The 23,568-nt window shown below is 39.2% G+C and overlaps 2 protein-coding genes across 4 annotated transcripts in view; one reads left to right on the top strand and one right to left on the bottom strand.

Moving 5' to 3' along the window:
• Nucleotides 1-14,354: 14,354 nt before the first annotated feature.
• LOC310995939 (LYR motif-containing protein 9-like) lies at nt 14,355-20,830 on the bottom strand. Of its 3 annotated transcripts, XM_083985157.1 has the most exons (5): nt 20,744-20,810; nt 18,579-18,750; nt 17,849-17,886; nt 14,633-14,725; nt 14,355-14,512 (listed from the first exon to the last, which is right to left on the bottom strand). In XM_083985157.1, exons 2-4 carry the CDS (start codon nt 18,702-18,704, stop codon nt 14,677-14,679), a joined length of 213 nt encoding a protein of 70 aa, XP_083841283.1. In that variant the 5' UTR covers nt 18,705-18,750; nt 20,744-20,810; the 3' UTR covers nt 14,355-14,512; nt 14,633-14,676. The 3 variants fall into 3 exon arrangements, with proteins under 3 accessions (XP_083841283.1, XP_083841282.1, XP_083841281.1); XM_083985156.1 differs by lacking the exon at nt 17,849-17,886 and having other exon boundaries at nt 18,579-18,713; nt 20,744-20,830; XM_083985155.1 differs by lacking the exon at nt 17,849-17,886.
• A 461-nt stretch (nt 20,831-21,291) lies between these two features.
• LOC310995920 (NLR family CARD domain-containing protein 3-like) overlaps nt 21,292-23,568 on the top strand; it is a gene marked incomplete at its 3' end in the record, with an annotated part of 34,135 nt that continues 31,858 nt past the window's right edge. The window contains exon 1 of the mRNA XM_083985132.1: nt 21,292-21,409. The remainder of the gene's footprint in view (nt 21,410-23,568) is intronic.

Raw genomic sequence — 23,568 nt, 5'->3', positions numbered from 1 at the left:
GTAAAGTGTATTGAGACCATGTACCATGGTGATTTTGCACTTTAAATAATATCTATCTATCTATCTATCTATCTATCTATCTATCTATCTATCTATCTATCTATCTATCTATCTATCTATCTATCTATCTATCTATCTATCCCCCTCCCTATTTTTTAACCCCTCTGTCTCCTTTCTTTCTTTCTTTCTTTCTTTCTTTCTTTCTTTCTTTCTTTCTTTCTTCCTATACCCCTCCCTATTTTTTAACCCCTCTGTCTCCTTTCTTTCTTTCTTTCTTTCTTTCTTTCTTTCTTTCTTTCTTTCTTTCTTTCTTTCTTTCTTTCTTCCTTCTACTCCTTCATTTGTATTTTACGTAACTTTTTCTATCCTTCCCTCTCTATCCATCCATCCATCCATCCATCCATCCATCCATCCATCCATCCATCCATCCATCCATCTACCTCTTTCTATCTATCATCCCCTCTCTCTTTTTCTTCTTTCTTTCTTTCTTTCACTCCATTTCTGTCTTTTTACTTCTTTGTTTGTTTGTTTGATTGTTTCTTTCTTTCTATTCCTTTTCTCTTCCTTTGTTTTTACGCCATTTCTTTCTTTCTTTCTTTCACTCCATTTCTGTCTTTTTACTTCTTTGTTTGTTTGATTGTTTCTTTCTTTCTTTCTACTCCTTTTCTTTTCCTTTGTTTTTACTCCATTTCTTTCTTTCTTTCTTTCACTCCATTTCTGTCTTTTTACTTCTTTGTTTGATTCTTTCTTTCTTTCTTTCTTTCTTTCTTTCTTTCTTTCTTTCTTTCTTTCTTTCTTTCTTTCTTTCTGTCCTTTTCTTTTTTCTCTCTTGTTTCAATCTTTCTTTCTTTCTTTCTTTCAACAATTTCTTCAGCTCATTCAGCATTGCTTTCAGCATTCACACCATTTCCATTCTTGGAAATGTTTTTTCTAGTTATTTTTCATCTTCCGGACGCTTTTCGATTCGCTACTAGTCCTGCAACTCGAAGAGTTGCAGGACATATTATATATCAAAACGTGCGGCTTGATCGGGATCGGTGGGCTATTACTTTTCTCAACAGTGTACGAATTTTTCGCGACGTAAGTCGCGAAAAACTACGCAAAATTTTGCATGTAAGTCAATGGGACGGGCGAAAAAAAAAGAGCGAAAAAGACCAATCATTGGAGTTTAACAAACGTCTACTGCTCAGGCATACTTTCACCTAGAGACTCCATTTAAACTTTAAACAGTAGACACAAGTCTTGTGTGTTGTCGTATTACTCCACGTTTTGATAGGTCATATAGTTTTTGATCAATCCCTGTTCAATGACCATGATCATTTTTGGAGAAATTATGAGATTATAATGGGTGTGTATTGCACGGAATGTTCGTGTCAGAGCGCGTGACATCATCGGTTAGAGTGGGAGAGAGCCCAGAAAAACTCCAGATTTTTTCTCTTTCCAAACTCGGCCCGGCCACAATTTACACTCTACACACATATTTTTTCAGAATTTGTAAGACAAACTTGTTATCTCTCTTATCATCTGCTCAAAATATCAGAGAGACTAACAGAATTTAAACTCGGAGCCTCTGAGTGCGGCCACGTCTGTCTCTGCTCCTCATTGAGTCCAATACAAATATTTTCTGAGAGAAGCAGAACGGCCTGATGTTTTAAAACTGCCAGCGTCGCCAAAATATTTACTGTAGAAACACCAAATCGTACCAACATTTTCAGTAAGTCCTTAGAGCAACGTTGATCTGTGTTTTGTTCTGATAGGAGTTACCGTTTTGTCATGCTAAGCCTAAATGTGAGACCGATGCAGAGGCAGAAAACGGCTCTTTTTCTCCACGTTTCTGTCTGTCTCAGCCTGCGGGGGCCCCTATCGCCATGGTAACCACCTGGAGTTGCTGTGGTAACCAGGCCAGAGCTCGTTAACTTCATAAACAATCCACCTGGCGCTCGTTTAAATGTTTATAAACAGAGACACAGCTAAATCAGACTGACACAGGATGCAGCTACTAACTAACTATTACCCCTTTCCCACTGGCCAAAAAACCCGTTTAAACCCGCTAACAATCGGCTTTTGGTGGCAGTGGGAAAGGCGCACCGAGCCGCGTCGACCCGCGTCGACGCGGGTCAAACGACTCGGCAAGCGACGCGGGTTAAAATCGCCTTCAATCGGCTCGGCTCCGAACGGCTTGCAGTGGGAACGCCAGACCCGCGTCAACCCGCTAATTTACGTGATGACACTGAACGTTACGTGACGCTACGTCATCGCGCCGGTCGCGTCTCATATCACGTACCAAAACAAAGCTCCGCTCCGCTCTGCTCTCATCCGAGACTGGGATCAAAACATCAGAGAACACTGACCAAAAACGATAGAAAAAAAGAAAAGAAAAGAAGCGACAGTCTGTTTAACTGACGTGTTGTGCCGCGGACGTCCGTCATCCGGCCGCAGCAGACTCTCTGTCCTCCGCGGTCCTGGTGCTCCAGGTCAGCCAGCCAGAGAGTCTGCCTCGGCGGACGGACACTCCGCGGCGGGCGGCTGTGGCATGACTGTGTGTGTCTCTTGCACCGCGGATGAGAGCGGAGCGACTGGTTTATGCTCTGTCTGATCCCTCAGCGGGGGGGTCAGACTCGGCTCATTTTGGTCAATGGGAAAGGGGCCAAATGCCGATTGTTAGCGGGTCGACCCGCGTTTAAAAAACCCGCGTCGACCCACTAATTTTAGTGGGAAAACGGCTTATGTGTCAAGTCAGTCACACACACACACACACACAGACTCTAGAGCCAGCTTCATGTGATTACAGTTACACACACATCAAAACACACAGGTAACATACAAATGCGCGCGGAAGCGCGCACTCCTCTCCCACACTCTAACACACACAGGTAACTTCATGTGACACACACACACACACACACACACACACACACACACACACACACACACACACACACACACACACACACACACACACACACACACACAGTTAACCTAATGTGGTTACAGCTCCTCCATATCAGTGCTTATAGAAAGATGATCATGTGTCTGTCTGATCAGCTCTGTCTTGACCTTAAGATCGTGGGTTTGATTCCCATGTTGACAGAGATGGCACAACCCGCAGTAGCTCCCGTGGCCCATTCAAAATTTCCCGAGAGGAAATTTTCTAGTTATTAGTGTGAATGCTGGAAGCATTCACACTATTGTTATTCGGTTCGGCCATTTTCTGCCTTTCTTCGTCATGTAACTAGTCCTTCATACTTTGTGCTATTTCAACAATTCAAATGTCAAAATGTTCAGCCTTTTCGGGACAGGTGTGCTATGACTTTTCTCTTTTCAACTATTCATACTTTTTGCAATATTCAACTATTTCTGATTTTTTTTCCCCATAGAGAATGCATTGGAACAGTCTTGAAACTCTTCAAATCTTCTTACTTCTTTCAGCCTTTAAAGTGTCCACATACTTTCAGCTAGAGACTTCATTCAAATTCTGAGCTGTAGACAAACTTCTAATGTATTCATCCTGTATTTACAACTTTTTCATAGCTTGTACCGTTTTTGAGATAAATCCTTTAAAATCACATGAGGATTTCTGACAAATTTCACACTTTTCAATGAGTGTGTATGGGGTTGGGTCAGAGTGAGTGACATCATAGTTAGAGTGAGAGGGATCGAAAAAACATTCAGGATTTTTTCTGGATAAATTGCCAGCACGGCCACAAATTAAACTCTAGACACATGATTTCCTCACCGGTTTGTAGCCACACTTGTCGTGTCTCATTTGATGTGCTCAAAACAGCAGACAGACTCAGAGAATAATTTAAAATATTTTTTAAATGCAGCCAGGGAGCTCTCTGCTCTCATTCAGCCCAATGCATTTTTTTCACAGTAGCAGGAGAAGGAGCTCAACTTTGTAACTTGCTGTTAAGTGCTTTTTAATTCGTTTTAATTCACCAAAAAATAGTCACAGGTCACAAAAAAGTCATCTTCTTGCTTGGTGTGGCTAATTTCTGCACTTTCCTTACTTTTTCTTTTAAGCATCATTGAAAAATCTCACATTCATCAAAGTCTCAACCTCTCTTCTCCACAACTCTGTCTGTAGTGTAGGGGGTAGGGTGGCCACTTGCCAACCCCAAGGTCACTGGTTCGAATCCAAGGGAAGAACTCTTGTTATGTTATGTTGAATTCTGCTCTCCTCCACCGCCTTCAATTGGTTACAGGTGTTTGTTATCTCCTTGATTACTCATACCAGTTTGCAGCACATCATCACATTACAATGAATGACAACAGTCTTGAAAGCAGTGTGCTCTCTGTAGCCGAGTGGCAGAGTAAAGGCTTAATGATCATAAGGTCATGGGTTCGATTCCTGCCTCAGTCATTTCACATCATTGCTTGACTTTTGATTCCAATTATTCAGCTGTCATTGGACAGTCTTTGATTCCTCATAGTATAAAGCTCACTGTAACTCAGGTTCACTGTGGCCATATGGTTAGTGTGTTAGGTTACCACTCATGAAGTTGTGGGTTCAATTCCTTCCATGGACATGTTTCTTGTTTGCCATTCCGCATGTCTTTGTCAGTTTATTCTGCTAATTCAGCATGGTTCAGCAATGGCTTTCAGCATTCACACCATTTCCATTTTTGGAAATGCTTTTTCTAGTTATTTTTCCACTTCCGGCCGATTTTCGATGCGCTACTAGTCCTGCAACTCGAAGAGTTGCAGGACATATTATATATCAAAACGTGCGTCTTGATCGGGATCGCTGTGCTATTACTTTTCTCAACAGTTTACGAATTTTTCGCGACATAGTCGCGAAAAACTGCGCAAAAATTTTGCATGTAAGTCAATGGGACGGGCGGAAAAAAAAGAGCGAAAAAGACCAATCATTGGAGTTTAACAAACGTCTACTGCTCAGGCATACTTTCACCTAGAGACGTCATTTAAACTTTAAACAGTAGACACAAGTCTTGTGTATTGTTGTATTACTCCACGTTTTGATAGGTCATATAGTTTTTGATCAATCCCTGATCAATGACCATGATCATTTTTGGGTAAATTATGAGTTTATAATGGGTGTGTATTGCATGGAATGTTCGTGTCAGAGCATGTGACATCATCGGTTAGAGTGGGAGAGAGTGAAGAAACATTCTGTATTTTTTCTGGATAAATTGCCACCACGGCCACAATTTACACTCTACAGACATAATTTTTTCAGAATTTGTAAGACAAACTTGTTATCTCTCATGTCATGTGCTCAAAATATCAGAGAGACTTACAGAACTTACAGAATCAGCCTCTGAGTGCGGCCACGTCTGTCTCTGCTCCTCATTGAGTCCAATACAAATATTTTCTGAGAGGAGCAGAACGGCCTGATGTTTTAAAACTGCCAGCGTCGCCAAAATATTTACTGTAGAAACACCAAATCGTACCGAAATTTTCAGTAAGCCCTTAGAGCAACGTTGATCTGTGTTTTGTTCTGATAGGAGTTACCGTTTTCTCACCCTAAGCCTAATTGTGAGGCTGGTGCAGAGGCAGAAAATGGCTGTTTTTCTCCACGTTTCTGTCTGTCTCAGCCTGCGGGGGCCCCTATCGCCGTGGTAACCTCTTTGATCCTCAGGCCAGAGCTCGTTAACTTCATAAACAATCCACCTGGCGCTCGTTTAAATGTTTATAAACACAGACACAGCTAAATCAGACTGACACAGGATGCAGCTACTAACTAACTACAACACACACACAGACTCTAGAGCCAGCTTCATGTGATTACAGTCACACACACACACACACACACACACACACACACACACACACACACACACACACACACACACACACACAGGTAACCTAATGTGGTTACAGCTCCTCCATATCAGTGCTTATAGAAAGATGATCATGTGTCTGTCTGATCAGCTCTGTCTTGACCTTAAGATCGTGGGTTTGATTCCCATGTTGACAGAGATGGCACAACCCGCAGTAGCTCCCGTGGCCCATTCAAAATTTCCCGAGAGGAAATTTTCTAGTTATTTTTCCACTTCCGGCCGACTTTCGATTCGCATCTAGTCCTGCAATGCAGGACAAATTATATATCAAAATGTGCGTCCTGATCGGGATCGCTGTGCTATTACTTTTCTCAACAGTGTACGAATTTTTCGTGACATATGTCGCGAAAAACTGCGCAAAATTTTTGCATGTAAGTCAATGGGACGGGCGGAAAAAAAAGACCAATCATTGGAGTTTAACAAACGTCTACTGCTCAGGCATACTTTCACCTAGAGACTCCATTTAAACTTTAAACAGTAGACACAAGTCTTGTGTATTGTCGTATTACTCCACGTTTTGATAGGTCATATAGTTTTTGATCAATCCCTGATCAATGACCATGATCATTTTTGGAGAAATTATGAGATTATAATGGGTGTGTATTGGACAGAATGTTCGTGTCAGAGTGCGTGACATCATCGGTTAGAGTGGGAGAGAGTGAAGAAACATTCTGTATTTTTTCTGGATAAACTGTCAGCACGGCCACAATTTACACTCTACAGACATAATTTTTTCAGAATTTGTAAGACAAACTTGTTATCTCTCATGTCATGTGCTCAAAATATCAGAGAGACTTACAGAATTGACAGAATCAGCCTCTGAGTGCGGCCACGTCTGTCTCTGCTCCTCATTGAGTCCAATACAAATATTTTCTGAGAGAAGCAGAACGGCCTGATGTTTTAAAACTGCCAGCGTCGCCAAAATATTTACTGTAGAAACACCAAATCGTACCGAAATTTTCAGTAAGTCCTTAGAGCAACGTTGATCTGTGTTTTGTTCTGATAGGAGTTACCGTTTTGTCATGCTAAGCCTAATTGTGAGACCGGTGCAGAGGCAGAAAATGGCTCTTTTTCTCCACGTTTCTGTCTGCCTCAGCCTGCGGGGGCCCCTATCGCCGTGGTAACCTCTTTGATCCTCAGGCCAGAGCTCGTTAACTTCATAAACAATCCACCTGGCGCTCGTTTAAATGTTTATAAACACAGACACAGCTAAATCAGACTGACACAGGATGCAGCTACTAACTAACTACAACACACACACAGACTCTAGAGCCAGCTTCATGTGATTACAGTTACACACACACACACACACACACACACACACACAGGTAACCTAATGTGGTTACAGCTCCTCCATATCAGTGCTTATAGAAAGATGATCATGTGTCTGTCTGATCAGCTCTGTCTTGACCTTAAGATCGTGGGTTTGATTCCCATGTTGACAGAGATGGCACAACCCGCAGTAGCTCCCGTGGCCCATTCAAAATTTCCCGAGAGGAAATTTTCTAGTTCTGTTTTATGCTTCTCTTTAAAAAAAAAAAAAAAAAAAAAAGTTTTGTCTTTATGTAAAGCACACTGAGTTGCCTTGGTATGAAATGCGCTATATAAATAAAGATGCCTTGCCTTGCCTATTTTCTTTTCTTTTTTCAATGAATGAAACAAATAAATAAACTTGCTGTGTGGTCCAGCACACAGCGGCTACACAGAGTCCAGGTCCAGGTCTGACACTGGTCATTCACTGTAAAATAATCTCTAAAACCCTTGTGTGCACTCACATCAAACTGTAAACACTGATTGTGATTTAAAAAGCTAAAGTTGGAGAAACAACTAATGCAGAGGGAGGATGAGTGTCTCTGCTGTTGTGTGCAGTTTCTTCTGCTTTGCTCACACTAATTGACAATAACACATTGTCAAACTTCCCTGTTGCTCCTGTGTCTTCTACCTCTGCTACTCGTTGCTTATTGCTGCTTCTCTGTTCTCCTGTAGTGAACCTAATCTTCTGATGTGCTGGTCTACATGATCATTAATGCATACAGGGATTAATAAAGTATTCTTTGACCATTTGAGATGGTTTGGACTAAAAAACTGAACTAAATAAATGAGAAGCTGAATGTGAAAAGGAGAAGAAGCTCAGAAAGAGGCAGGAGAGTTACTGTACCTGTGATTGTTCTTTTAGGAAAACCAGGAGCTGAAATGCACCTTTAAAGACCTGGAAAACAGAGACCAGGTTTAGAACTCATCATCTGGATCACCATGGTGACGGCACTGGCAGCTCCTCACTGTCATTGATGCTTATTGATCATAAATTACATTGATCCGTCTACATGTGAAATCACTTTTGACCATCAAATAAAAAAAACAAACCTGTCAATCAAACTCATCTCCTACAACCTGAGGATTGTAGCTCCGCCTCCTCCTTCAGTGTTTCCCATCATGCACCTGGGCTGTAGTAAAAAATCACTTCTTAGAAACTGGTTTTTACTGACTTGTATTTCTGAGATGTACATCTGGACACACTGAAGGATTTTTACACTAATTCTACTTTAACAATACACAATGACAATGACTGAATCAATATGAAAGAGTTTATAATACTCACCTCTAATCCTGACTGTAGCATAGAACTGTGGAGAAGAGTGAAAAACAGACTGAAGTCTACACAACGACACTGCAAGAACTCAAAATCTCACCAAGAATATTTGTCTTATTTTTAATCGAAATGTCATTTCTAGTCAAGACAAATCTCATTCTATTTAAAATAAGACTCATCGCATTAAAAAGTAGCTTGATTTTAGACACTTTTTACTTCTTTCAAGCAGATTTTCACTTGAAATAAGTAGAAAAATCTGACAGTGGAGCAAGTTTTTCTTCCTTATTACAAGGACAAAAACTTGCTTTCACTGGCAGATTTTTCTACTTATTTCAAGTGAAAATGAGTTTGAAACAAGTGAAAATGATCTAAAAACAAGTTCATGTTTAGGTGATGAATCTTATTTAAAGTGGAAAGAGATTAGTTTTGACCAGAAATGAGACATTGTGACAAGAAATAAGACAAATATTCTTGTTTTTGCAGTGGATACAGGAAATATAGAAGTATAGAAGTGTCAGCAGACCAACTGTGTGAATATACATGTCAACATAAAGAGGTCAGAAAGTAAAGGCTCTCGTACTCATTTCATCTGACCAGTTGTAGTCCGTTACAGACAATATTCACCTGTTAGTAACAATGGAAACAGTTTCAACTAAACACTGATTCCTGATGATGATTCAAACAAATGAAGCACAACATCAGTGACTGTAGGTTTAACACATCTGACTTTACTGAACATTATCTTTGTTGTTAGTCAGTGTTGTCGTTGATGAAAATCCATGGTTCAAAGCCCCATGTGGTTCCTGTCAAAGTCTCATTACTCATCCATTTAATCCACTAGCATAGCATTCATCAACACGCAGCATCACATCCACAACGCCGTCGGCTCGGCCCAGAGGCATGATGGGAGTTCCACTACTGCCATATTCAGTGGGCCACATAACACGGAGGTCACCCCGAAAGTCCCGAGCTTTTTCAGTGAATGTGACAGTTGTTGTAATAAAAACTCTTGTAATCTCTGACATGGACGCTGCTCTGCAACAGACTCTACTGTGCATCATTAATAGTAGTGAATAGTGAACTCACCTCTCTCTGCTGCTCTGGTGGCTCCTTACATCCTTTGTTGCAGCCGTGTGGCTCGCTGACAATGTCACTTCTCTCACGTCACATCCAACGTCCTGTCTGTCGTCACGGTGATATATGATACTAGTTGTCATAGTGTTTGATTGAAGATGATTGGCTGGCTCCTACCTTAACCCACACTGCAAAAACTCAAACTCTTACCAAGAACATTTGTCTTATTTTCAGTCAAAACTAATCTCATTATACTTAAAATAAGACTCATCACATAAAAAGCAGCTTGTTTTTAGACACTTTTTACTTCTTTCAAGCAGATTTTCACTTGAAATAAGTAGAAAAATCTGATAGTGGAGCAAGTTTTTCTTTCTTATTACAAGCACAAAAAACTTGCTTTCACTGGCAGATTTTTCTACTTATTTCAAGTGAAAATTAGTTTGAAACAAGTGAAAATGATCAAAAAACAAGTTAATTTTTAGGTGATGAGTCTTATTTTAAGTGGAAAGAGATTAGTTTTGACTAGAAATGAGACATTTTGACAAGAAATAAGACAAATATTCTTGTAAAGACTTGGGGTTTTTGCAGTGCATAAGCTTCTCCTGTAACTACTATACTCATGTAGTCTGTAGGTTACAGTTGTTATGGTTCTTCAACAGTGGACTGACTGTGTTCCCAGTCATGTTGCTCAGACTAGAGCCAGAAACCAGTCCACTCTGAAACACAGTGAAGTGAGCCTGCAGTCCAGCCTGGTCATGTGACCTTCTACCTGAACACACCACTTTCATATGAGTCTTCATTCATGTTCATGCCCTGACCCCTTGTGGTTGTTAGGTGGCACTGCGTTACATTGAGAAGAATATGAACAGGTGAGTGTTAAATGTTCACTGTTTCAGGTCTGAGTCTCATCACATCATCCATCATTTATTATCATTTAAAAACATCATTATAAACCAAAGACTAGAAATGAAATCATGTGTTTCTTAACTAAATTAAAATTGTATCTCTAATAAACATCAGTCTGTGATTTACTTTCAAACCAAAAGAGAATAAGAGATTTTTGGTGTCACAATCAAGACATGAAATTCTTCTTCTTATTTATTTTTTAATCGCTTTTATCATCATTTAATTTGAAACCAGAAACCATATTCATATGGATGGATCTGATTTTTAAATCTAAACCAAAGACTAGAAACAAAATCATTTGGTCAATTTGGTTTTTGTTTCTTAACAGAAAGAATGAAAATCCAAAAAGTCAAAAAAAAAAAATAATAATTCAAATTCTGAGTTTTTGTAATTCATCTACTCATTTAATTTTTTATTTAACTTTTATTTATACAGGTACTCTCATTAAGACATGGTGTCTCATTTTCATTCTCATTTGACAGAGACAGTAGCTCAGTGCACAGACAGGAAGAGGAAATCAAGAGTGAATAAATCTAAATAAAAGTCAAATAAAAGAAACGGTCAAACACCAAAGATGCACCATTTTGACAGTTTTTGTTTTTTCTATTCTGATGCCAAAAGGTTTTTTTTTTTTCCATTTTCATTTTGAAACAGCAGATTTACAGGTTTTTTCCTTTAGAAAAAGAACAAATATGGATGATGTGATGATACCCAGACCATTTCAGTCTTAGAAACTCATCAGCTGTGTAGCCGACCATCTTGGTAACTTAATAAACTTAATACTAATAGATGAATCCTCAGAGTTGTGTATCAGTGCTGGTGGATGTGACTGTCTCTGACCTTTGTGTAGAGTCTGTGTGAACGCTGCCTGAATCCCTGTAGATCAGCTGTGACACATGGGAAGATGTGCTGGCTGATGAATCCAGGTCTTTTGCAGGTACTGGATCTAAAGCGAGAACAATGTCTTATTAAGGCTGATACATCTTTTATTGTGCATTATTAGGCCCTTATTATCAGTTAACTATGCACTTGTTAACAGTTAACTATGCTTTTTGCAGGTACTGGATCTAAAGCGAGAACAATGCCTTATTAAGTCTAATAAATCTTATGTTATGCATTTATTAATGATTAACAATGATTTTCACAACTTCCACATCTGTAATGAACAATACATGTGGTCAAGGTTGATCAAATGTAAAGAAAAGATTGCATAATGCAAAATGCTAAATTTACATCTGAGTTTTCATAATGACATTTTTTTTTAATGTAAACAAATAAAAGTCTCAATATATCCTGCAATAACACTTAACAGTTGAATGTTCAAGCATTTTAAACAGAGTCTTAATGTAGCACATTTCATTCAACTCAAACTCAAATCACTGTGCTGAATGTACACAGCAGTAAGTAGCTATCACGTACAGAAAAGTGTCAAGAACATATCAGACAGTGCACAACGAAAGAGAGAAGCTATATGTTTCGACCATGTACACTGTATGTATATAAGCCTAGCTGGGGACAAAATAAACAACATTATTTGAATATGAAAACTGACTGATACACAGAGGAGCGCTTCCGTAGGGCAGCAACAGTCATCCCTGTAGATCAGCTGTGACACATGGGAAGATGTGCTGGCTGATGAATCCAGGTGGACAGCATGTGATGTAGCAGCAGCAGCTGTGATGAGCCTCTGTCATGAGCCTTCATGGAGCTCACAGGTCGTCAGCATCCATGAAGGAGAAGCTGTTAGTGAAGAAAACTCCAGTCAGACCATGGTGAAGCACACTGATGTTTCCACAAGCTGACCTCCTGCTTTTAACAGCTATTTACTGGACTTTTCTTTAAACACTGTCAAAGCCACAGGACAGAGAAGTTCATGCCCTGACTCCTTGTGGTTGTTAGGTGGCACTGCGTTACATTGAGAAGAATATGAACAGGTGAGTGTTAAATGTTCACTGTTTCAGGTCTGAGTCTCATCACATCATCCATCATTTATTATCATTTAAAAACACAAGTCTGGGATTTATTTTAAAACTAAAAGAAATTATGACATCATTGGTGTCACAATCAAGAAATGAAAATTTTTTAAAAATGGTGCCTTTTTAGTTTTTTACTGTTATTGTTATTTTATTTTGAAACCAGAAGCCAAATTCATGTAGATGTATCTGGTTTTTAATTCTAAACCAAAGACCAGAGACAAAATGATGTGATCAATGTGTTTTTTGTTTCTTAACTAAAAGAGTTTGAAGTTTTGCTGATGAAACCTCTCATCTGTGATTGGGCAGAGACAGGAAGAAGTCCAGCAGAACCACGGCTCCACAGCAACAATGAAGCTAAACGTTAGCTATTAAACACTGATCTGCTACATCCCAATCAGCACAGAATGACTGATGAGTTTATCAATACAATGTTCAGCATGAGCCTATATCCAAAAACCAGTGGAGCCAGCAGAACCACAGCCCAGAATAAGCTTCACAACACTCTCTGCCTGTTCAACAGTCACGCTGCTAGGATTAGCCACAAGCTAACATGAAGCTATCAAAGTGAGTGAAAAGCTTTTCCGTATCAATGAACTTGTCATGTATCTCACTCAGCATCATCACAGAACATCAGCAGTTGTTGTCTGGAGCAGATCTTCACATGTATGATCAATAAAGTCACCTTTAACCCTCAAATAGAAAGTTAGATTAACGGAGCTCAGTACAAGTCAACCTACCACGAGACTCCCACAGCAGACTGTTGCCTAGAAACGGGTCAACCCGCCAAGTCTGCAGGGGCTCGTTAGTGTGGCCTTTCAAAATAAGAGCTTCTAACTCATAGATCATAATAAATACATAAAAAATAAATAAAGGAGTGAACGACTTCATATTGTAACAGGCAGATAAATAATAATAATAAACTAAGTGTAGTGCAGCTTCCATAATAACAGAATTACAGTTAGTGGAATTACTAACTCCTTAACTCTGTTACAGCAGCAAGTACAAGACAAATAAATAAAACACATTACAGCAGAGTGAGGACAGAGGAAAGCATCAATGTGTTTAGGAATGACTTGGAAACACTTTATAATGGAAACCATATTGACAATGTTTATGGAACATTTGAAGAATATTCACATCATTATTAAACAAAAAGTGTCCAGTGAAACAACAAAGCAGCAAACTAAAGTCTATAGATGGACCATGGATCATGAAGGGATTAGGAAACGCCTGTCAAAAGACTAATACACTCTACAGAGAATTTATTCAATAAATAACTAAAGAGGCAGAAAATAAATGTAAGTATCAGAATAAGTGAACCAATATTATAAAGCTCTGTAGAAAAGAAAACTATAGGACAATATTTATTAATATCAGGCAAATGATTGAGTTTAACTATGAATGCATATAACTTCAATACATATAAATAATAACACAAACAAGTGTGAGTATACTGTGGCTGCATTGACAAATACACCAAAGTTATCAAACCATTCTAAATACATTGACGTGACCTCAAAATCACAATTTTTAAGTTGTTTTTCATGTTTTACATACCTGTGGAACAGTAAGAAAGTGTCCGACTGTCTCAAACACCATTTTATTCTGCCTCCTAGTGTATGGGAATGGGATGGGCTTGAGTCAGGAGTTTCTCACTGAACCTGGTATCACAGTGCCACCTATGGTCACAAAGTGGAATGACAACAAAATGACCTGTATGGGAGTCTGACTCAGGATGTAACTGAAATAAATGAAGATAAAGAGAAAGAAGAAAATAAAAAATAAGGTGTGTGTGTGTGTGTGTGTGTATGACATCCTACTAATGAGAGGCTCTTTTTTCTGCCCTCTACATATAACGTGAAGAGGCTGAGAGAGACGTTTACCCTGACTTGTTGTGTCCTGTTTGTTAAGAACCAATAAAACCATTTAATAATAAAAGTGTCAACCCTCATGTTGAATAACCTCTGTCCTCACACTGTCAATGAGACCAAGGAGCCACAGTCAGCGAGAACAACTTTATTTAAAAATATCAAACGTCACTAAATCACATTTCAGTCTGAACAGTTTTTACACTGATATGAATATTGATCTGATAGAAACAATGAGCTTCATAGTTGATGTGAGCAGCTGCTGCCTCCTTCTCCTCACTTCTTCTTGGTGTACTGCAACCACAGAGAGGAGAGACTGACGTGTGTTGCTCTGTCTGACAATATTATTATTATTATTATTATTATTATTGTTATTATTATTATTATTATTATTATTATTAATAATAAACTCACTTTATCTAGAATCCAGTCAGCGTCTGTTATCGCTCTCTGGATGATCATCTGGATCCTCTCTGGGTCGTCCTCATCTGAGTGACTGGTGTAACCCTGGAAACACAAACTCATCAATCAGGACACTTTATTAATAATATTATCATCATAATTATCATTATTATTATTTCTCTGGTTTGAGTTTTTCCACTGTGTTTCTTTCCTTCATTTTTAAAATCTAAATGGAAGAATTGGACGTTTTGGACGAGAATAACTGATAATAATGAAAATAATCCTCAATTTCAGACTTAATCCTGGATTTTCTCCGGTTTTCCTGATCTGTGTGTGAATGTGTGAATGCAGCAGCAGCAGCAGCAGCAGCAGCAGCAGCAGCAGCAGCAGCAGCAGCAGCAGCAGCAGCAGGGGCCTGAGGAGATCAGACAGGCGATCAGTCATTGTAGTGGCTGTTTGTGGAAACTAAGAAAAGCTTCAAATCAAACTTTAAACCCTAAAGAATCAAAGGGCCACTGCTGCACCATGGGTCGTGGTGTAGACAGCTGAGAGAAACATCATGACCATGCAAAGTCCAGTTTTAACTACAAATGTGGTTTATTTGACCAGAAAGGAGCAAGAAAAGAACAAAACAAAACAAAACCCATCAGCCCACCCAGGTGCATGCTGGTCCGTCACTGCAGCCCTACACATTTATTCTCTGGTGACGTGATCAAATGAAATAAAACACCAATAATAAACAGGAGAACACCTGAACTACACAAATAATAAACTAACAGAATCTGATCAGAGTTAAATCAAATAAATCAATTCAGGAAAATCAGATCTAAACTAAATATTAAAGTAAACAACACTAAATACAAACAATGAATAAATAAACAGCTGCAACAGTTTGTGTTTGTTGACGTGTGTTTACTACTGCTGGCTGTCAATCAAACCTCCCTCATGGATAATAACCTGTAGTGACATCATCATCATCATCATCATCATCATCATCATCATCATCATCATCATCATCATCATCATCATCATCACTGTTACTTTAACGGACAAATTCACCTCAGGCTGTATGTTCTTAACATTTTAGGTCTAACAGAAGGAATCTGAAGGTTTCCAGTTTAATGTCTCCTGTTTTGCGGTAGTTATGGTCTGTCCCCGCATCGCCACGGCAACGATGAATGGGAGCGGATTGAAGTTCTGCTGCTTAGGCTGTTTCCATCCCTCAAAGCCACAGACAGCGTCAGATGGAGACTCAAACATGCAGCCAGAAGTTTATTTACTTGAAGCTTCAAGTCCAGAGTTGATGTTCCTGTGTTTCTGACACAAACGGGAGCTTCCCACTGCACCTGAACACACCGAGCGTCAACTTGGGTCTCGACTCCGCCAGACTTTGAATTAGATCTAGTTTTACAAACATGTCGGCTTGTTGAAGTAAATAAACTTCTGGCTGCATGTTTGAGTCTCCATCTGACGCTGTCTGTGGCTTTGAGGGATGGAAACAGCCTAAGCAGCAGAACTTCAATCTGCTCCCATTCATCGTTGCCGTGGCGACGCGGGGACAGACACAACTACCACAAAACAGGAGAAATTAAAGGGATAGTTCAACATTTTGGCAAATTGGCCCATTGCCATAATTGCTATAGTCATAGCAGTAGGTTCATTACCTTTAATTGTCGGTGTAAGCTATTTTCAGAACGGCGGAGCGCAGCAGCAGGCTGCTCAGAGCTACGCTATGGAGGCTAAGGGAATTTCTTGGTTTCCCTCATTAAACTCATCAAATTCAACATCCCAAAACTCCACAGCGCTTTTGTAGACAAGTTGTGAGCTGCACAACCACCACGCTATGAGATAATGACGGAACGATACGAAACAGAGCCGTTTTCGAGGTAAATTCATACAAAACCGCTGATGTGCGTTGCGTTCAGGGACAGTTTTTCAGCAAGCAGTCTCCGTATTTACCCTGTATTTACCTCGAAAACGGCTTCGTTTCGTATCGTTTGATGAGTTTAATGAGGGAAACCAAGAAATTCCCTTAGCCTCCATAGCGTAGCTCTGAGCAGCCAGCTGCTGCGCTCCGCCGTACTGAAAATAGCTTACACCTACAATTAAAGGTAATGAGCCAATTTGCCAAAATGTTGAACTATCCCTTTAAACTGAAAACCTTCAGATTCCTTCTGTTAGACCTAAAATGTTAGGAACATACAGCCTGAGGTGAATTTGCCCGGAATTGTCCTTTAATGTTTTCCTCCACGTGATGTTGAAGATGAAATGACAGTGACAGTAGTGACTCCTCCCTCCCACCGGAGCCCCACATATTTATTCTCTGGTGCCCCGACGTGGAGAAATGAAATAAAAACACAAAGAACAAACAGGAAAACAAACGACAAACTCACTGAACACTAACAACATCTGATCAGGATCAAATCAATCAATCAATTCAGGATCATCACATCTAAACTCAACACTAAACACGACCAATAAACATGTGACATCATCAGACTGTCCATCTAACCAGTCTGCAGCTCCATCCAGCTTCTCTCTGCATCCTCAGCTCAGAAACCGTCACTAGAGAGAGTCCAGCATCCATCTGCAGCGTTACACCTGGCCCGTCAGCACAGGTGTGTGTGTGTGTGTGTGTGTGTGTGTGTGTGTGTGTGTGTGAGGGTCACCACGAACAACATCAATTAATAACTTTTATGATAAAAAATTATAATTTAGATATCAAGAATACGCTCTCAAAAATATATCAAATACTAGGAGTCAGTGAAGAAACACAAGACCTAATTAGGACAAAGTGGAATCAAGATCAATCAAGTACAAATAGAAGACGACGATTGGAAAAATGCTTATAGCACAATACACAAAACAACAAGTTCTGGATATTGGAGGGAATTCTCATGGAAGGTATACACACGTTTTTTCATTACTCCAAACATACAGTCTAAATTCACAACATCCATTACCTCAGACTGTTGGCGAAATTGTGGGGAGCACCATGCGAACCACTCACATATTTTCTATTTTGTCCATCACTAAAACCTTTTTGGAAAAAAATTATGGAATCTTTCTTTTCAATTTTCCAGTTTAAAAAAACACTGGAACCGAAATGTATAGTTTTAGGAATAACACCAGCCGAACTTACAACAGAAAAAGACAAATATTTATACAGAATACTTAGAATAACAGCTTTGAAACAAATCACAAGAAATTGGCAAAAATCTATCTCACCTTCTTTTAACAACTGGAAATGAACTGTAAACAGTATTCTGGAAATGGAAAAAATTACATACAGAGTCAGAAAACAAGAACCAGAATGTCTGAAGAGATGGAATAAGTGGTTTGATTATATAAATAAATAAACGGATGTTTTCAGCTCTGAAGAAATGTTTATTAGAGCTCTGAAGAGAACAAATCTATGTATGTATATATTGCAATTTTTGTTTCTATCTTATGCCCTTTTTTTTTTCCCCCAACTGTCTTTGTCCCCCCCCCCCCTTTTATTATTAATATTCCCCTTAAAATTATATACATTTATTTTTTATTCTTCTTTTTTTTTTTTTTTTTGAATCCATCTATTTTTCACTTTTTTCTTTGATGTTTTTCACACACACACACACACTAAAAAATGTTTTAAAAAATGTCATAAATGTTGCAGGAACGTGCCAGTGACTGATAAGATATGTGCTGGAATATGAACTTGAATTCTGCAATAAAGTATAAAAAAAAGAAAAAGAAACTGTCACTAGAGAGAGTAGAGGATCCGTCTGCAGCGTTACACCTGGCCCGTCAGCAGAGGTGTGTGTGTGTGTGTGTGTGTGTGTGTGTGTGTGTGTGTGTGTGTGTGTGTGTGTGTGTGTGTGTGTGTGTGTGTGTGTGTGTGTGTGTGTGTGTTTGTGTGTGTGTGTGTGTGTGTGTGTGTGTGTGTGTGTGTGTGTGTGTGTGCACCTGAGCATCTCACCTGTCGTACGGCGTGTCGATAGTGTTGCTGCATGGCCGTGTTGGGCAGCAGCCTGCAGCACCTCAGGAGATATGGATAGAGCTGCAGCGGGGTGTGGACCAGCTCTGCTCCAGCTAAAGGTGGCATCCCCTCCTCCTGTGGAGTCACAGACAGCAGCTCTGAGCTTCAGCAGCTTCACAGTCACAGTCAGGAAGAAGAAGAAGAGGAAGAAGCTCTCAGAGATGTAACACCTGCTCAGGTCTATACAGCTACTGTTAGCTAACACACTAACAACACTTTAACACACCAGCAAAACCATCAGTGAATGGAACAGACGTCCAGAGCACCTCAAAAACACCACTGCACTGCAAAAACTCTAAATCTTTCTGAGAATATTTGTCCTTTTTCTTGTCAAAATGTCTCATTTCTAGTCAAAACTAATCTCTTTCCATTTAAAATAAGACTCATCACCTAAACATTAACTTGTTTTTAGATCATTTTCACTTGTTTCAAACTAATTTTCACTTGAAATAAGTAGGAAAATCTGCCAGTGAAAGCAAGTTTTTTGTGTTTGTAATAAGAAAGAAAAACTTGCTCCACTATCAGATTTTTCTACTTATTTCAAGTGAAAATCTGCTTGAAAGAAGTAAAAAGTGTCTAAAACAAGCTGCTTTTTAAGTATAATGAGATTAGTTTTGACTAGAAATGACATTTTGACTAGAAATAAGAGAAATATTCTTGGTAAAATGTTAGAGTTTTTGCAGTGTGACTACCTCTGTTTTACTCGTAAGGTCAGAAACTGGATTGTGAGTCAGCAGCCGGGGAGCCCTGTACATAGGAGACCAGTAGGTACCAGTAGGGATGAGACCCTGGTGGGCAGCCTCGTCCAGAGGTGGTAGTAACACGCTACATTTACTCTGTTACATTTACTTGAGTAACTTTTTGGATAAATTGTACTTCTAAGAGTAGTTTCAATGCAGCATACTTGTTACTTTTACTTGAGTATATTTCTTCAGAAGAAGCGGTACTTTTACTCCGTTACATTGAGCTTCATTCCTGTCGCTACTCGCTACTTTTTCTTATCGATCCAACGTGCAAATTGTTTGTTTATGTTTTAATGGAGATACTTCCGAGCCTCTGTCACATGACTGCGTTTCACCAATCAGATGTAGCCACTGCGACGTTTGACTCCGTGTAACCAATCAGACAGAGCCAGGCAGTCACATGACCGCACACAAAGAGCTTATGGACAGTTCATAGATCTTTCAGAGATAGGCCTATGTAAGTTATTGTGGCTGAATTTGTCTTCATTTATGTTACTTTGTAAAAAAAAAAAAAAAAAAAAAGAAAGTCATTTAGGCTTTTGTCTTAGTTGTTAAATGTTGTTCTTTGTCAATATCTGAATTTTTTCATTGCTATTATATTTCTGTGTATTTGATGAGGCCTACTACATTTACGCGCTGATCATTAAAGGAACAAATCAGAGGTTACTCAGCAGTTACTCAGTACTTGAGTAGCTTTTTCACCAAGTACTTTCTACTCTTTCTCAAGTAAATGTTTGAATGGCTACTTTTTACTTTTACTTGAGTAACATTATTCTAAAGTAACTCTACTCTTACTTGAGTAGAGTTTTTGGCTGCTCTACCCACCTCTGGCCTCGTCCCTACTGGGCATTCTCAACCTGACAACGCAGTGCCAGCATCAAACTGGAACTGCATTAGGTCACCTTGGTGGGTAGCTCCATCCCTGTGGAGCTCCACTCAGGTCCCTTCTCCTCTCCTACATATTATTGTCACTGAACAATGAGCACTTTATGTGAAATCCTATGTACTTGAATGTATTTGATTTATTTTAAATACCCAGAACATCCCTGCACACTTTAGATAGGCACTCTACTTTATGAAATATCCTATGTACTTGAATAGCCTACTTATTTTAAATACTCACATCTTTTTTTTTTATTCAAAACTTTGTTTCACATTACAAAACATTTTTTCAAAATAATATGCAATATATAAAGCACATCTATATTATAATACGCCAGGGGGAATTTAGTTTTCACATATATTGACAGTCTTATTGCTTTCTGGTTGCTTAAAAATCTGATGGAGGTTGTGTATTGCTTGAGCTCACCGCTAAGAGCAATAAAGGAGGGTTTTTTTTAAATATTTTTTTAATGAACTTACATTTCAGTTTAAACTCTGTTGTCTCCATCAGTGTCTCTCAGACGTCTTCTCCTCCTCCGGAGACTTTCCATAACAAACCGTAGTCGGATCATGGATGTGTTGAGTCGGATGTGTCGTCATCTGTTTGTCTGGTGTCATGTTTGCACCACACGGAGCGGTGTCGCCCCCTCGTGTCGCTTCATGGAGTCCTGCAGCGTCCTGGAGGAAACTGGAGATGAGTTCAGACACAGAGTCACTGACAAGCGGCGGACTGGAGATCGATATTATCATTAATGTTTTAACTCTTTATGGTTCAGTAGTAGAAATAAACAGCAGTAAAAACACCAGTCTCTCTACTCAGATAAAGAAGTCACCTCCCCTCCCCCACTTCCTGTTTAAACTTTACTTTCACTTTGACCCAGCGGTTGTGTCGCAGTTTGTTTCCCCGTGTGAAGGTAAGGTGAACAGTCTGAATGTTTTCCTCGTTAACACCTGTCGTTACCTGAGTTCTCTGCCCTTCAACTTGTGGTTGTGTTGTTGTTGTGTTATTATAATGTTACTGTAGCTGAGTCAGAGCTGCAGCTGTAAAGTCTGGACCGACAGAACCGTGTCCTCCATGTTGTGTGGATGTTGTGGGTAGAAGCTCGTCCGGACAGCTGCTGGAGAACAGCTGGGACTTTGTCTGTGGTGAGTAGAGTGGTCTGTCTGTAGATTTACTACAGGACTGATGTGGACTCAGTGTCTGTCTGTAGATTTACACTTTCTTTTTATTGTAACTGGATCTGTGTATGTTTTGTAACTGGATCTGTGTATTATTATTTTATTTTGTACTTTTGAAAAGGACCCCAGGAAGACTAGCCTGGCGTTTGTTCGTCGGCTAATGGGGATCCTCAATAAACAATAAACTACAGGACCAGTAGCGGCGCCAGGATTTTGATTATGGGTGGGCCTTCAGAAAACTGGATGGGCCAGTTAAAACAAAGATATTCAATAAAATGAAATACAGGAAGCTGACTCTCATGAAAGGTCTTGGTTTATAAACCGTCTTTGGTTAAAATAAGAAAAAAAAAAAAAAAAACACAGGGTCATCATCATCATCTCCGTTTCAGCACTTTTCTGCGGCGCTGAGGACAGCGACTAATAGCCTACCTATGTGGCTCTTCCGTCGCTGTCCTCAGCTCAGTGCTGAAGCGGACAAAGACTTGGCAATAAGCCTAACTTCATATCTCTCTTGAACGTTCAATGCACAAAAAGACTGTAACGGAATTATATCTTTGGAGGGTGAGGGTCTGTTTCTCTCTCCATTTATTCTTAATTCATTCTATTCTTTTTTTTTTTTTTTAACAGTAAATCTTTTTATTATTATTCACCCATTCAAACATGTGTACAGTTTTTTTTTTCCAAAGCTATTTAAACCGCCCCTTCCCGCCTCCCTCCCCACCTGCCCCCCCCCCCCCCCCCCCACATATCAACAGGAAGGGTCCTAGACGACAGATGAGAGAAAAAAGAACCAAAAACAAACAAACACACAAACAAAAAGGACAACAATAACAGAACAGAAACAAGTGTACAAAAAAAAAAAAAGGCAACAAATAAATATAATAATAGAAAACATAAATAAATAATGAAATAAATGCAATTAAGAAAGAAAAAAAAAACAAACATTGTGTCATTCCCTTATTTTTTATATGCAAGAGCAATAAAGTCGCCCCATACCTCATTGAAGATGTTTGGGGTTTTTTTTCAAGTTATACACAATTTTTTCTGGTGGAACATATGAAGCAAGCTCATTCATCCACATATTAGAGCTTGGGGGTGCAGTACTTTTCCATTTAACTGCAATACATTTGAGTGCAGCTATCAGAGCCATTTTAACAAACCTAATATTATATCTAGAACATAGTGGTAAAGTATATGCATCTCCTAGCAATACTGTTCTTGGATGTAACACAAAGTCATGACCAGTCACTTTATCTATAGTACTCTTTACATTTTTCCAAAATTCATTTAGATGGGAGCATGACCAGAACATATGCACAAGAGACCCAGTTTCTGTTCTACACCTGGGGCATAGAGCAGAAAGATCTGGATTCATTTTGTTAAGACGCTGTGGCGTGTAGTATGTTCGATGAATCAGGTTAAATTGTTGTAATCTATGTCGGCTGTTAAATGAGAATGTCTGACTATTTTGACAAATAGATTTCCATTCTTCATCCTTAAATACCACGCCAAGGTCTTGCTCCCATTTAAACTTTACCCCTGATGAACCACAGTTAGACAATCTCAATAACATCTTATACATAAATGAAACAAAATTTTTTTCATCTTTACCCCCTATGTTGAGGTCCACTTCCAAGGGGTGTAAAGGCAATAATCTACCCCCTTGCTGGACTCTTATGTAGTCTCTAACTTGTAGATGTTTAAAAAAATGTCTAGGGGGCAGACAGAATTTTAATCTCAACTGTTCAAAGGATAATAACACCCCATTATCGAATAAGTCCCCAAATGTCTGAATACCTTTTTTATACCATAGTAAGCAAGTTTCATCCTTTAATATTTCAGGTAGAACAGGGTTGGCATAGAAAGGGGTAGCTGTATACACTGATTGGTTACTTTTTGTCTTTTTCCTAATATCTGACCAGATTTTGCATCCATGTAAGACAAAGGGGTTATTTAAGATCTTTTTAAATGTATGTACAAAAGGAATATAGGGAAGACTAAAGAGGTTTATGTCAGCTAATTGGTATTGCTCAATTTGTAACCACGATGGGGGGTTCTGCTTACTTCTTTGCCAGGCCCATATGACCATTGATTGTGCTGCTAAATAATATAAATAAAAATCAGGG

The sequence above is a fragment of the Trachurus trachurus genome (genome assembly GCF_905171665.1).
Source record: "Trachurus trachurus genome assembly, chromosome: 13".
In the NCBI taxonomy this organism is placed as follows: domain Eukaryota; kingdom Metazoa; phylum Chordata; class Actinopteri; order Carangiformes; family Carangidae; genus Trachurus; species Trachurus trachurus.
The sequence above is the reverse complement of the archived record's forward strand: the minus strand, read 5'-3'. Positions and strand labels throughout refer to the sequence as shown.